Genomic DNA, 15,855 nt, shown 5'->3' on the forward strand with positions numbered 1-15,855 from the left:
AAAATATCAAAAAATAAAGCACAGGGCCCTCTTAAATTGAATACCGTCACACATTATTTATTTATGAACAAAATTTTCAGTAAATATTTAGAGCTTCGTAATATTATTGTTAGGTTATCTTCTGTACTCGCAATTTTACTCAAATTTAAGTAAAAAAATTGAGTAATTTTTTTTTTGTTTAATATGTATTACATTGATCAATTTAGATTTGAATATAAAGAATATAAACTTGTATATAATTTTTCAAAATTTAAACAAAAAAGGAGCAGTAAAAATTTAGAGCCCTGTTGGGATCCCCCGCACCCCTACCTCTACGTGGGAGGCTGTGAAGGCAAGGTCAAAAAAAAAAAAAAAAATTTCATCCAATCAAAAATCAGTGGGGGTGGTGGGGGTCACCCCCACTGGGGTCCAAAGTAATTTTCATTGATTTTTGCATGAATTTAAATAAAAACAAGAAGACTTAAGGGAGAGGCATTGGAGAGCTTCTTTTTAGTGATTTCTGGAATCCCTCCAACGACTTTTCGATGAGTTTGAAAAACACTTTCCTGGATTTTATGTCTAAGAATAGGGGTTTGAAAGTTTTTTTCCTGATTATAATTTTTTAGATTTTTATAACACATAGAATGGTTCTTTCTTCTTTTAATCCCCTTCCTTTACTATTGTGGGTGTTCATCTTCAACTATGATTTTTGGCGGTGATTGAAGTTCGCAATGAGAACGGCAGGAACAATGACAACAACGTGTTTGGTCTTTAGTTTGATGCATAACTTGTTTTTTCAAATCACATCGGTTAGGAGATTGGTAAAATTTCCACAAATTGATGTTTTTATTATTATTTATATATTAATAAAATTGTATTTTAAACTTTTCTAAAAATTTAAATAAATAAAAAAACAAAAGTTTGAAGAGAATTAAAAAAAATTACTCAAATTTAAATTTGACTTCATAAAAAGTGAGAGTCCCAAAAATAACAATGGTAATTTGTAATTAACCAAATCAGAGAGTAAAATCTAATTCCCATAACTTTGACAATAAGATTTTTTTGGCTTTTTATGCCAAAATAATTCTAAAAGACAAGATAAATTAAAATAATTAATAAGATAAAATGTCATATCAAATTTATAATTATTTTTTTTTCTCACAAATATCATATTTAATTATAAAAAAATTCAACTCTCTTTCTAAATGCAATTATTTTAATCTATTAAAATAATCAAAAATTAAAATAACTTAATAAAATAATTAATTTTTCAAACACTTTCAGAAAATGATTTATATTTTAAATAAATTTTAATGGTATGTTTATGATTTATCCAAATAACAAATGATCAAATATTTTACATGAGTATAATTTTACACGTTTATAAAATATTTAATCATATATTTAGGTCAAGTTTGGCAACATCAAAACAATCCATCTTTTTATCTTTTTTCATCACATCACCTCTCTACTTTTCTACACATCTTTTCGTAAAAAGATAAAAAGTACACTTATTTAAGTCATCCCAAACAACCTCTTAGTAAAAAATTTGACACGTATTACATTTACCTACAAGAAAAGGGAGGGCATGGTAGATGTCGTCGATAACTAATCAGACACAATAGATTATCGTGTTAACGGTCTGGATCAAATTATCCAAACGGCCTTTCTTTATAAGATAATAACATGGGTAATACATATGTCAATATTAAACTAAAACTTAGAGATAATACACATCATTCTAACTGTATATTCACTGTGTAAAATGGGAATGACTGAATTTTGGAGGCGAGACGAACATACCACTACTTAGCTCTCTCAGTAGCTGGTTTTCGTCCCACAGATTCATCTACTCTCACTCCTAAAGCAATAACAAGTTTACCCAGATTCATTTTGCTTTCAAATTTTCCTTCCTGCTGATCCACCACACAGAAGGTCCATCCATGTTGCCTTTCGTTTTCTGAAAGTGTTTTTTATATTTTCTTTTTGTTAGATTGTGCGTTTCTTAGAAAGAAGAAAAAAAAAAAAAGAAAAGAAAAAAAAACTGGGTTTCGTGTTATTGGCTTGTTTTTGTTAATTGAAGTCGTTTTTAATGCCCTTTTTTGTTAGTTTGATGGTTCTAGAAAGCTCGTCGAAAAAGGGAATTCAGTTTGTTTTCGTGTTCTACTCATCTGGGTTTTGGTTGCAATTTGCTTTTTGAAAACAGAAAATTAGATTCACCATCGATTCTCAGTTTGTTACTTTTTTTATTTTTATTTTTATTTTTTTCGACTGGGTTTGTTGCAATTTACATTGAGTGTTTGGGAATCAGGAAAACAGGGATTGGAAGGAAAATGGAATCGTCTGCGAAATCAATTGAAGAGGTGGTGGAAGAGATCATGAGAACTCACAGATCTCTTCCGGCGAGACCCGGAATCGACGAGGTGGAGGCTGCGAAGACATTGATCCTAAACGTCGACAAGGAAGAGCAAGCGAGAATCGAGGCCATTGCGAGGAAGAGGAAGAGCCTTGAAGTGCCCGAAGAGCTATTCAGAGTGTTGCAAGAGATGCAAAAGAATTTGGTTCATTTTCAAAGCAAAGAACAGAAGAGAGAGGCTCTGAAATTGCTAGATCTCGACAACGTCCACTCACTGTTCGACGATTTGATTCTCAGAGCCTCGAAATGTCTTCCTTCGAGTTCTGCCTCCAATTCCCACCACCCCAGTCCCTCTATAGCTTCCACTTCTTCCACGAATTGGAGCACTTTGTCTTTCACGAATTCAAATACGTTTTCTGTTGCTAGTTTGAATTCACCTGTTACAGCTACCACGTTCTCTTCGGGCTTACACTATGACAAAGGGCCTGCTAAATCTTCAGAACTATTTACCCGGGATGATAGTTATGTGAAAAAGGGGACAGCTTCGTTCTATTCGGATGGAATTGCGGGTAGCATTCGATCTGGGGATGCGTTAACTCCGCAGATTTTGGATTCATCACTGAAAATTCCAAGCACTTCTGGTGAGTTTGGGTCCTTCTCTGCAATGGGTTTTGTCCATACCCTTTTGAGTTTCTGGTTTTTTGGCTTTTGTTGTTGTGCATTTATGTCATTCTATGTTTGCTACTTGAAATTCAATGGATAGGTATCAGAACTCAGAAGATATGGTTGAATTTTGAAGGATTTAGTTGCATGAATTGTTTTGGATTGAATTAAGATAGACCTGATGGGTTTGTATAATCTTCGTATTTACATGGAAATTGGTTTGTTTTTTGTAGGTCAAGATGGTGAAAAATTGAGTCTAATAAAGCTTGCTAGTTTGATTGAAGTGTGTTCGAAGAAGGGTACTAGGGATCTCAATCTTCAGAACAAACTGATGGACCAAATTGAGTGGCTTCCTGATTCTATAGGGAAGTTATCGAGTTTAATCACCTTAGATTTGTCTGAAAATCGTATTCTGGCCTTGCCCGACAAAATCAGTGGCCTCTTGTCGCTGACGAAATTGGATTTGCATTCAAACAGAATTAGTGAACTTCCAGATTCCATTGGAGATCTCCTTAGCCTGGTTTGTCTTGATGTGAGTGGGAATCAGCTAACATCTCTGCCTGAAACTTTTGGTAGATTAGTCCGTCTTGAGGAGCTAGATTTGAGCTCAAATCATCTCCCTGTGCTTCCTGAGTTAATCGGATCACTTGTTAGTCTAAAGAAATTGAATGTAGAGACTAACAATATCGAAGAAATTCCGCATACTATTAGTCAGTGTTCATCACTCAAGGAGCTTCATGCAGACTATAATCGGCTTAAGGCCCTTCCAGAAGCTGTAGGACGAATCGCATCCCTGGAGATTCTGTCTGTTCGTTACAATAACATCAGACAATTGCCTACCACCATGTCATCCCTATCAAATTTGAGAGAGCTTAATGTAAGTTTCAACGAGCTTGAGTCGGTGCCTGAGAGCTTATGTTTCGCTACAACACTTGTCAAGATGAACATTAGCAACAATTTTGCTGATCTACAATCCCTACCGAGGTCAATTGGGAACCTTGAATTACTTGAAGAGCTGGATATTAGTAATAACCAGATAAGAATTCTTCCGGACTCTTTCAGGATGTTATCACGACTACGTGTTTTAAACATGGAAGGGAATCCCATGGAAGTGCCGCCAAGAAATATAGCTCAGATGGGAGCACAGGTAATTAATCTTTCCTGTACTTCCTGTGAAATTATTGATTTTTGAAGTTTTTGTTTTTAGTTCAACCAATTTTCGCTGCTCCTCAGGCTGTTGTTCAGTATATGGCTGAACTGTTTGCAAAGAGGGATGTCAAACCACAAGCAGTTAAGCAGAAAACAAGTTGGATACAGATATGCTTCTTTTCAAAGTCGAACAAACGGAAGCGCAGTGGCATGGACTATACGAACGCCTGATTCACTGCAATTTGCACAAATTACAGAACATAAATATTTCTGTTGGGTAAGGTTTTCTGTCCATCATGACTAATCTGTCTTTTCATGATCTTGTCTACTGATTTTGCAAAGTTGTCAACACTGCTATTAGTAGGGTATATCCATGGAAGTGGGTTTTTGCTTTAATGTGGTTAGGAATCCTTTTCAGGCTCACACACTCAAAATAAATAATGAAGTTAAAAAAGAATAGAAACCATAGGTTATGAGCAACATACAGAGTCAATATGGTTGTAATGGGAGCTAATGTGAACTTCCTTACATTTTTTTTGTTTTTTTGTTTTTTGGACATTGTACAGGAAAATTGAGGTTCAGTGGAGTGGAAGAAAGCTGAGATATCGGTGGAACTTATCCTCTAAACTTGGGAAGGCAGATGGTTTTCCAGATATGATTCTAATCCTTGCTTCTCAAATTGTAAATTTCCCTCCCTAAATGTCATTGCTGTTTTAATTTTTTCGTTTGGTCTGTATTTCTTATGTTCTTGATCTACAATGAGATGTGCAATTGACTCCAACCGGCAAAAAGGGGGAAGGAAGATGTTGTATTTGATTTCCCTCAATTTTACATCATAAATGAGTGTTGATTACCCTTTTCACCACTTTCAATTAAACGAAAAAAAAAAAAAAAAAATAGAATATGCTTCTGTTGTCTTCTTCTTCTTCTTTTTTTTTTTCTTTCTATTTTGCAGTCAAAAAATTTAATTTGGTTGTATTTTAGTAATAATGGTCTTTCTCCGTTTATATGGTGGAGGGTTTCCATTAGAGGTTGCTGACTGACAGGTTAGGGATTTTATCCCTCCTCCATATGTCACTGGTTCTGCTTTGAAAATTCCAACTGTTGATCTTATTAGTTAACTATTATGGCAAAGTCAGAACAATATGATAAGGATCTAATCCGCTTTTCTCCAATTGTTAGTTTATCTGGCCAACAGTGAAGTAAAAAATTGGAATCTCAGTTATGATTGAAGGAGAATCTGGGTAGAGTCTATTTAAGCCTAAGACAAGAAGCTTATTTTGTCGTTTTCTTTATCAAACTTTCTAGTAATGACTTTTTGTGGACTTGTTACATTATTCAAGTTGAGAAAAATCTTACCTCTTGTATTGCAGTTTCAAAAACATGGGTAGTTTTGTTAAATTTGAAGCATGCATATAGGACACATTGAAATAGCAGTGGTAAATAGTAAGAAGTATGCCTAGTTCAGTAAATAGTAACAGAGATTAATGGAAATGAGGATCACGATCAATGGGTAATGAGGCATTTATGAGGTTCAGCTATATGGCCTATGTTTGTGAGTACAAGATGTTTTTGTCTGATTAAACTCTTCGTGATTCAGTACAACGGAGCTACAAAAGTGATTTTAATTGATGCTTTGCAATGCTTTTGTTGTAGTTTGCTTTAACATACATCTTCAGTTTGTTTAATTTTTTAGGTTTTTGGTTCAACTTCTAACTTTTTAGCTGTGTGTTAATTCATCTTGGTGAGTAATCCGTTATGCTCATGAGATAGGACATGGGTTTGGTAAAAAAGTGCTGTGTTTTTGGTAGATATGGTTAAAAAAAAAGTAGTGTTCTAGAATAATAGCCTTGGTTGAAGACTGGACTTTTTGAGAGTGAGGCACAATTGTAGCTTAAAACGTTTGATGTTTATGGTTGCTGCTGCCTGCTTCTTCTAGGTCTTATCTACAATTCTTATAGTAGAGCTGTTTTTAGTTCACGTGAAGTTCATGAGTTGCTTTAAAATTTTCTAGGTGATTAAATTTTTTTACAGGATCGCAAGGAATTATGCATTTCTGTGATGAATGATATATAAAATTAAAACATGACCTACAACTTCAAGGAGAGAAATCTGAATCAATTGGCGTTAGTCCAGATGACAAAACCTCTTCACAGCACTAGGAAGTTTTGTCAGACAGTTTTCCTCCCTAAGTTGCCTCCAATGGAAAAATGCTTGGGAGCTCGAGCACCCCAATCCACCCCTAATGATGTAAAATAGATCCCACTCTTCAGTCTTCATCCTTCCTCTCTCTATCTTTCTCTATTATCTCTTTCTTTCACATCATTACAGGTCAAAATAGAGATGATATATATTAGGAGATGTAGTACCATTGGCCTCCACTGTATTAAAAAAGAAGAAAGGTTTTGGTACAAAAAACACCCCATACCCCAAAAAATAGCAGTTTTAAGTAAGATCATGAAAACCACTTTAGTGTTTATATCATCATATTTTGTGATAATTATGAGTCAATTTTAATATTAAGTAAGATCATGGAAACCACTTTTGTTTTTAGGAAAAAAAATTCATTTTTGGATTCGGTTTTACTCATTACAAATTAATAGCTAGATATTTCTCTTTTCTATTATCCAGATGTAACAGTTGGAGACAGTTTTTTGATATGATAATTTTTTTTGAACGAAAAAAGAAGATACTCATTGGTGGTATCATTGCAACCTTTAGGCGTTGGTGTGTAAACTAGACTTTTTCCAATTCAAAAGAAGGGATCCACCATCGGGGTAAGAGAGGGAATGCACCAACCTCCAGCACAAGAGGCAGAGTTGCGATCAGAGTACAGTTAGCTTCACCGTTTGAAAGACAGGTTGTTAGTCACGCCCCTCAGAAGTCAAGCCCTACTCACTTGTGTACAAGTCAGGTACCTTTCCACCCCGCCATCACCCGCGGTGGTGATATGGTACTTCCAAACCGCTTTTTTGTAACCATTGAAAAATCCTCCAAAGTTTGCATGATGAAATTTGCAGAGCAAACTATGTCGTCTTCAATTTACTCTACTCACATGATTCAAGCTTTGTCTTTTGTAACCATTGAAAAATCCTCCGAAGTTTACATCGTGAAATTTGCTTAGCAAACTATGTCCTGGTCAATTTACTCTACTCACATGATTCAAGTTTTTTCTCAACTGTAAGTTTGCGCGCGCTTTCTCTCTCTGAAATCTCCCGTTTCTGGCTAGAAAGAAAGGTATATCAGGACATGGAGTGAGTGAGTAAGATTGGTGTGGGTGGGTCCATTAGATTCAGGTAGTTGGCAACTGTCACCTAAGAAAGATCATGGTCACTGATCACATACCAATTGGCACAGATAACGTGGCCAACTCTGAGCCATATAGTGTTTGGACTTTGGTATATGCTTAGACCTAGCTTTTACTCATATTGGAAATCCTTCAGTGGAAAACTAGTAGTTGAGAAAAATCTTCCTTGGCCATGTCTCTGTTGTAGATTGCTTCAAGTTGAATTATTAATAGAAAAAATAGCAAGACTACAAAAAAAAATCTCTTTTAATTTTATCCATATATGACAAGTTATGTGTTAATTTTTAATTTGTTACAAATTCAATTATGGTATTATTTGGTGCAGCTTATAGTTTTGTTTTATTATTATTATTATTATTATTATTATTATTATTATTATTATTTTTTGTGAGACTGTTGGATGTAAGTTGTGCTTATAGTTTATAAGGCAAAAATAACTTAAATAAGTTGAAAATAAAATTGATTATCTAGAAGTTGAGGAATAGATGTTTTTAAATTCGACTTCCAATTATAAACTTACAACTTGAAAAATGTCACATCAAACATGTAAAACCTAAACTCCTTTATTATGTCATTGTGGATGCATTGTGAGTTGTAAAATGTGGTTCTCTAACATTCCTCTAATTAATATTAAAGTAAATTACACCAAAAGTCTCTAAACTTTACATATTTTTAACTAAATTTTCATTTAAATAAGTCCTCAAACTTTTAAATTGGTTCAATTTAGCACTTTGTTACATTTCATTCACTTTTGACAATTAAATATATCATATAATATCAACTTGAATGCTAAAAACTATTCATAAGCTTGTGCTGGAGCAAGAAAGAAATGGTGTTGATTCTATGATTTTGTTTTGATAAATCTTTGGGTGAGTCCCATAAAATATATTTGATAGTCAAAAGTGAACTAAATGTAACAAAAGGGCCACATTAAATCAATTTGGGAAGTTTGATGACTTAATTGAATGGAAATTTAGTTTTAGGGTTTAATAAAATGTTACATATACCTACATTTTTCCTCTTTTAGTGCCAAAATTATATATGAAACATTCTTATTTTACAGAAAAAAAGATAATTCTTTTACCAAAATAATATGGTGATAATATTTTTATAATTAATAGTCATCTTAATGGATGTTTCTTTATTATATATATTTTATCTTTTGACGTGTATTTAATAAATATTATGTGCAACCATATACTTAAAAAAAAATAAAACTCATCTTGACATATAGAAAGCCACATCAGAGTTGAAAATTTCCAATGATATATGATATCTTCCTTTGTTTTACAGTGAAAAGGAGTCATATTATTTTATTTATTTATTTATTTATTATATATATAACATCACTTTATTATACATTTATCTCTCTCTCTCTCTCTCTCTCTCTCTCTCTCTCATGAAATTCATGCATTTCTTAATTAGTGAAAGTCATAGTCAAAAAGGTATGGGCATGAACGCATTCACCAGGTAAAAAACACATTTTTTAAAAGTTGAATGGAGATAGGAATGATTGTTTCCCAATTAAGTTTGGCAAATGTCATCATATTACTAATATAATAATGTTTTGATTTCTATTAGTGGAGCATAGAATTGAGAAATAAACAGTTAATTCTCGAGTTATTTTATGCATCAAGTTCATTAATAATTGGCTAAAATAATGACAATAAACAAGTCACTATCAATCAGTTTGTAAGCCAAGAATGGTTGAAAAATAATTTACAAATATAAGTTATATAAATAATTGAATATGACAGTAACAATCTTATAATTATAATGCAATAATAAATATTTTGACTTCAAATAAAATTATCATAAATAATCATATAACTTTATGTAAATTTTGTGTACTTTTATTTTTTTGTGTTTTTGGTACGACATTTTCAAAGATGGTTTGCCACACATATATTGGATCCATTTACAGAAGGGATGGCCCTGCTTCATTCCATGGTTTCCAACAATGGTGGGGTTGGAATTAAATATACTAGTTGTACTACAAAGTAAGGAATAATTATTTTGTCATGATAAAATACTCTATTTTTTGCGAGTCTATTATATTTATATGATTTTAAATTAATAAATCATAAATAATTTTTCTTAATATATAATCGTAAGATAGATGGTAAGAGACTTAAAAGATTATATTTTTTTTACATATATTTTATACAAAATTTATGATTTCTTAAATCTACTACCATGTGCTCTAGAATGACATGCTAGCACAAAACATAATAATTAGACATGTGATTTTTTTGAAACCATGTGATAATTTGTACAAATTTAGCTGTGACGAAAACAAATCATTATTGAAGGATGGGGAGGGAAATTTTTGTGGACTCTTTCTTGCAATTGATGGGGTGTCGTCTATAATCAGGCCTCATGAGGTGGACCTTTCTTATGTCCCTACGGATTGGGACCTTTCTTATGTCCCTACGGACTGGGGCCTTTACAACGATATGTTATTAAGACCATATTCAATTGTGTATTAAATTCATTATTAAATTTGAATTTAATGAAAAATATATATTAATTTTTTTAGTTTTAACGGCTTCATTAAATCGGCATCAAATCGAGAACCTCTAAAATGTTTCACCAAATAGAGGATGTTTGGGAGTTTTCAGCATTTCACTGTTTGGTATCGTTGATTTTGCAGAATCAGGCAATTAGCCCGACGTCGATTTGGATGTCCCCCAGCCATCTATTTTGTTGAAAACTTCCCATAGCAAAGCATACTCTCAGAATCGATGGATTATTCTTGCCGGTCGGCCGGCCAGACTTTCGCTCGATCGTCCTCTCGGTCGACCGGTGTGTTGATGATAGCCAAAATGCTCCGTTGGAGTGTTGGATATCTGATGGAGTTTTTCCTTAAATTTTTACTCAAATTTGGTGAAATAAATGATACACCGTTGGAGATGCTCTAAGGCCTCATGTGATATTTGACATTTTTTTAGGGATATTTATATATGAGTCTTAATTTATGTACTTATATTTCATAAAATCTTAACTAAAACTTTTTGAACCTTCAAATCCCATTAAATTTTTAATAGTCATAATTGCCCTTCAAACAATGATTGTTCATTATTTATGATTATCAATAAAAAAAAATGATAATTTGACATTTATTTGATTTTCAAAACTTTAAAATATCAACTTTCAAATTGAATTTTTTTTAAAAAAATTATGTGCAAAAAAAAAAATGTTTTTTTTGAAAAATTGAAAATACAAAATTAGTTTTTTGTGCAAAATTGGAAATTTTGTATCTATAAAGGAGCATGATGATGAAACATTGATGCAAAACTGGGGGAAAAAAATGAAAAAATGAAAAATCTGATAATGTTTTCAGTTTTAAAAATGAAAAAAATTGATAATGTTTTCAATTTTATTGGATAGTTGAATCAAACCAATAAGTAGAAGGGCAAAAATGTTTAATCTCATGCTCTTTTTTTTTTCCATCAGTTAATGAAATAATTATCTGAAATATTATTATACAAAATTGATAATGTTTTTAGTTTTAAAAATTATGAAAAACTGATAACATTATCAATTTTACTAAATAAGACTTATTAGTTCAACAAAATCTTAGATAGGACCTAAGTTGCCATAATATTTGTAAATAAGACTTTTAAGTAATTAATTTTTTTTAAAGTAAATTTTTAAATTTTTTAGTAAAATCATTAATATATTTGACAATGATTTTTTTTTTAAATTGTAAAAAATATGAATGAATAAAAAGTATGATTTATTTTTTTAATAATATTTATACGTTTTTAATTTTTTTGTAGTCAACAAATCAAGTTGTCATACTGGCATAAGTATTTTTGCCACCTCAATAAAAAATAATCATGATAGCTAGATTTAAAATATAAAAAAAATTAATAATCAAAATTTAATTTGAGAATTGATTGTGTCAAAATAATATAAGAATTATTAGAGTGGTATAATAATTTTTATTTTTATTTTTTTATTTTTTTGCAATATAACAAGTTAAAAAGTGAAAAATATATTCTTTGCAATGTAACCTATGTGTTTTTGACACAAAAAAAATTTAAGGAACCCAAGATTGAGATAAGATTAACCTTATTTAAAGACTTCTTAAGGGCTTTTTATTGTGAGTTTTTGATATTTTTTTTAACCCAAAATTTTAAATTTAAACCTTGTTAAAAAAAAAATTAAATTAGAATAAGGTGGCTCTAAACTTGGCCTCTAAAGGCCAAGTGCTGGTGGTTGAGTACAGTATGGGTTGGAGTCTTATCGAATGTAACTTTCCATATGCTATTTCTCTTCATTCACTTCACAGGAAAAAAATAAAAATAAATAAATGCCTCTAACTGGGCTGGAAGGTAGGTGGGGTTCCAAATTTTAGATGGACTGGGCCATATTATTCCATCAGGGTTAGGGATTTCTATTTATACTTAAAAAATTATTAATTACTTCTAACTAAAATTTTAAAATTTTAATTTCTATTATATCTTAATTTAAATTTATTAATAAAGATAATACATATTAAATTTTAAAATAAAATGCTTTTTTTTTTTCTCTTCTAATGATTTATCCTAATCACATATCTGTTGGACAATCTTCACTGTATTTAAATAGATTAAATTCTGTTGTGTACAAAACAACAACAAGAATATAAAGAAATAAAGAAAATGAGAGAATTTGTTTGATTACAAAAATCAAACTCGAAATAAAAAATAAATAAATAAAAACAGATTTTATTTTGTTACAAAAACAAAATTTAAATCTGATTTTAATAAATAAAAACAACACTGAAAATAAATTAAATAACTTACTTGGTTAATTTATTTGAATAACTTTTCTGATCAAGTCCAGTGTTTAACACTGTGTCTTTAAGACAGATTCGTCCTCTCCACGGTGCTTTCAGAATTTGGACGTCTATCTCCCAGGATGAAATGATCTACCACAAACAATAGCAGCACTATAAATTGTTTGCCTTACGAACACATTAAGTATTTACACTCTTTCTTTCAAAAATAAAATGCAACAAAATGAAGAATAGAATAAGCAGAGGTGAAATATGAAATTTCTGAATGAATAACATCAAATGAGGGTGGTCCTATTTATAGATGTAAATGTGGCTCTTGGTTTTAAATTGAACAGGTATGATACCTGTTGGTTTTGAATTCAAACAGATTTGAATCTGTTAATAATTCAAACAGATAGCAAAAAACGAGAAGGGCCCTGTTTGGGTGTGCATTAATTCCAAACTAGTTTATTTCTGTTTGAAAATGGGAAGGGCCCTGTTTGGATGTATAGAAAATCCAAATCAGTTTAATTTGAATTCTGGATTTTATTTTACCAAAAATAAAATAAAATTCAAATGTTTTTTGCCCAAAAAGATTAGTATTGGGCCGAACAAGCCCAACCCAACCACACACCACGCACCCGCGCCCAGGCCCAGCGCAGCCCGCCCGACCGGACGGGCGGCGGCGGCGGCGCGCGCGCGCATGTGGTGATTTTTGGGTCCAATGGGTCTAGCCCATTTTGCCCATAACCTCTCCCTCTAAAACACTTGGGTACCCCTTGGGGCACACCCCAAGTACCAAACCCAAGCCTTATACACCCTTTCAAAACCTCCCACCAAATCAATGTGGGACAAGTCATTTTACAACCTTAAGGAATTTCCACCAAAACTCCATTTCCATGGAGCACACTTTGGCTTCAATTTCCCTTTCACTCGGTAATGGTTTTGAGCAACCAAATATACCACGTGAATCACAACGCGGCATAGAACGCCTTACCACTTTGACCCGAGTAAATCGACGCTCGGGGCCCACCTAAAAAAATAGACCAAACTTGAGAAAAAATTCTGGTTTTACCCAGAATTTTTCTACCATTTCCAATAATCCCCCACATGAATGGAATTTGATGACAACGGAAATGCAACAATATGCAGATTTTAACGAAAGAGTATAAGTCGAAAATATCTTGCATCAGGATAGGTAGTTTTCGGCCTTGAACCTTCCCTAGTGATAACCTATCGGACTTACTGGCTAACCAATGGACGCGATGCCTTGAATTGTTCAGCCGTTTGTGTAAGCCAAGACAATAGATTTCACACAAAATATCTTCTAACACATCGTGGTTCTCACTGTTGTGTTCATTTTGGCCTTGAACGTGCCTGGTTTTCATAAGTGTTTCTAGAGAATTTAGCATTTTCATTCTCATAGAACCGGCCCCAGTTCAACACTCATATAGGTGATTCTTATTGTGAGTATCTCCTTATACTCGTCTTGATTTTATGCCTTAATCAAGATATAAGTAATCATTAAAAGCAAATCTTATCCTTATACCCCTGCAGACAACATATGTTGCAGATATCACTCTCACCATAGGAATGGGTAGGAATTTTAATCCCTTGGTAATTTCTGGCGAGCCATACATAACTTAGTTGTCCCTTTGAGCTTAGTTCTTGGGATCTCCAGTCATATAAGTAGGGTTACCATTATGACGACTCTTATGTAATAGGCTTTAATCCCATCCCCTTTGATGAACTATACATTAGCTCTTTTGTCAAACCTTTTGTTAACAGATCCGCAATATTCTCTTTAGATTTTATATAATCTATTGAGATTATTCCGTTTGACAACAATTGCCTTACGATATTATGTCGACGACGAATATGTCGTGACTTACCGTTATACATGTGATTCTGTGCCCTGCCTATTGCAGATTGACTATCACAATGAATGCAAATAGCTGGCACAGGTTTTGGCCACATTGGAATGTCTTCTAAGAAGTGACGAAGCCATTCTGCTACTTCACCTGCTTTGTCTAAAGCAATGAACTCCGATTCCATTGTGGATCGTGCGATGCAAGTTTGTTTCGAGGACTTCCAAGAAACAGCAGCGGTTCCTAGAGTAAAGACATATCCACTAGTGGATTTTGAATCTTTAGTATCTGATATCCAATTAGCATCATAATAACCTTCGAGTACTGCTAGATATTGAGTAAAGTTCAAACCATGATCACGAGTAAATCTTAGATATCTAAGAACCCGAATGATCGCTTTCCAATGGTCTTCTCCAGGGTTACCAGCGTACCTACTCAATTTACTGATAGCATAAGCTATATCAGGACGAGTACAATTCATTAGGTACATTAGGCTTCCAATGATTTGGGAGTATTTTAACTGAAACACTACATCACCTTTATTTTTCGATAAATAAAGACTGATGTCTACAGGTGTTCTAGCTAAATTCAAATCATCATTGATAAATTTATCAAGAATTTTCTCAATATAATGAGATTGAGATAATGCATATCCGTCAGATGTTTTAGTAATTTTCATTCCTAATATAACATCTACGACCCCCATATCTTTCATATCAAATCTTTTGTTAAGCATTTGCTTAGTTGATTAGATCATGTTTTGACTGCTTCCAATGATAAGCATGTCATCCACATAAAGACAAACTATGACATATCCTTGATCAGTGTTTTTAACATAGATGCATTTGTCACATTCGTTTATCTTAAACCCATTAGTAAGCATTGCATGATCAAATTTTTTATGCCATTGCTTAGGTGCTTGTTTTAATCCATAAAGGGATTTTACAAGTCGACAAACTTTCTTTTCTTGCCCTGATACTACAAACCCTTCGGGTTGTTCCATATAGATCTCTTCATTTAGATCACCGTTTAAGAAAGCTGTCTTAACATCCATTTGATGTATTTCTAATTTAAACAACGCTGCTATAGAAATAAGGATGCGAATGGATGTTATTCTTGTCACAGGGGAATATGTGTCAAAATAGTCCAGACCTTTCTTTTGTCTGTGACCTTTAACAACAAGTCTTGCTTTATACTTGTCAATTGAACCATCTGCTTTCATTTTTCTCTTGAATATCCATTTATATCCAAGAGGTTTAAAACCTGGTGGAAGATCCACCAATTCCCAAGTATGATTTTGCATAATGGATTCAATTTCATTATTAACAGCCTCTTTCCACAAAGGTGCTTCAGGACCTGTCATTGCTGTCTTAAAGCTTTGAGGTTCATTTTCTAACAAGTATGTCAGAAAATCTGGACCAAAGGATTTTGATGTTCTCGCTCTCTTACTTCGTCTTGGTTCATCATTAGTTAAATCCTGTTGGTCGAGACTATTACTAGTCTCTTGTGTTTGATTGTTATTAGTCTCTTGACTTTGTATACAATCATAAGTTCTTTTCTGTGAACTTAATTCCTGTCATTTCTTGTAAGGAAAGACATGTTCAAAAAACACAGCATTCCTTGACTCTATAATAGTGTTCACATTTATATCAGGTATTTCTGATTTATAAGTCAGAAACCGATATGCACTACTATTCTGAGCATAACCAATAAACACACAGTCTACTGTTTTTGGTCCAATCTTAGTCTTTTTAGGAACAGGAACTTC

The 15,855-nt window shown here is 32.8% G+C and overlaps 1 protein-coding gene across 7 annotated transcripts; it reads left to right on the plus strand.

Annotated features, from left to right (window-relative positions):
* The first annotated feature begins 1,582 nt into the window (after positions 1 to 1,582).
* Positions 1,583 to 10,437, plus strand: LOC114276507 (plant intracellular Ras-group-related LRR protein 4). Of its 7 annotated transcripts, none has more exons than XR_014341936.1 (6): positions 1,668 to 1,914; positions 2,291 to 2,976; positions 3,232 to 4,145; positions 4,232 to 4,424; positions 4,714 to 4,828; positions 10,108 to 10,437. XR_014341936.1 is itself a non-coding variant. In XM_028218277.2 (5 exons), exons 2-4 carry the CDS (start codon positions 2,313 to 2,315, stop codon positions 4,376 to 4,378), a joined length of 1,725 nt encoding a protein of 574 aa, XP_028074078.2. In that variant the 5' UTR covers positions 1,583 to 1,914; positions 2,291 to 2,312; the 3' UTR covers positions 4,379 to 4,424; positions 4,714 to 5,044. The 7 variants fall into 7 exon arrangements, 2 of the variants coding, with proteins under 2 accessions (XP_028074078.2, XP_028074080.2); XR_014341935.1 differs by lacking the exon at positions 10,108 to 10,437 and adding an exon at positions 6,869 to 7,713; XR_014341939.1 differs by having other exon boundaries at positions 1,681 to 1,914; positions 2,299 to 2,976.
* Positions 10,438 to 15,855: the final 5,418 nt, after the last annotated feature.

Source organism: Camellia sinensis, chromosome 1 (genome assembly GCF_055761805.1).
Source record: "Camellia sinensis isolate YWXY chromosome 1, ASM5576180v1, whole genome shotgun sequence".
Taxonomy (NCBI): domain Eukaryota; kingdom Viridiplantae; phylum Streptophyta; class Magnoliopsida; order Ericales; family Theaceae; genus Camellia; species Camellia sinensis.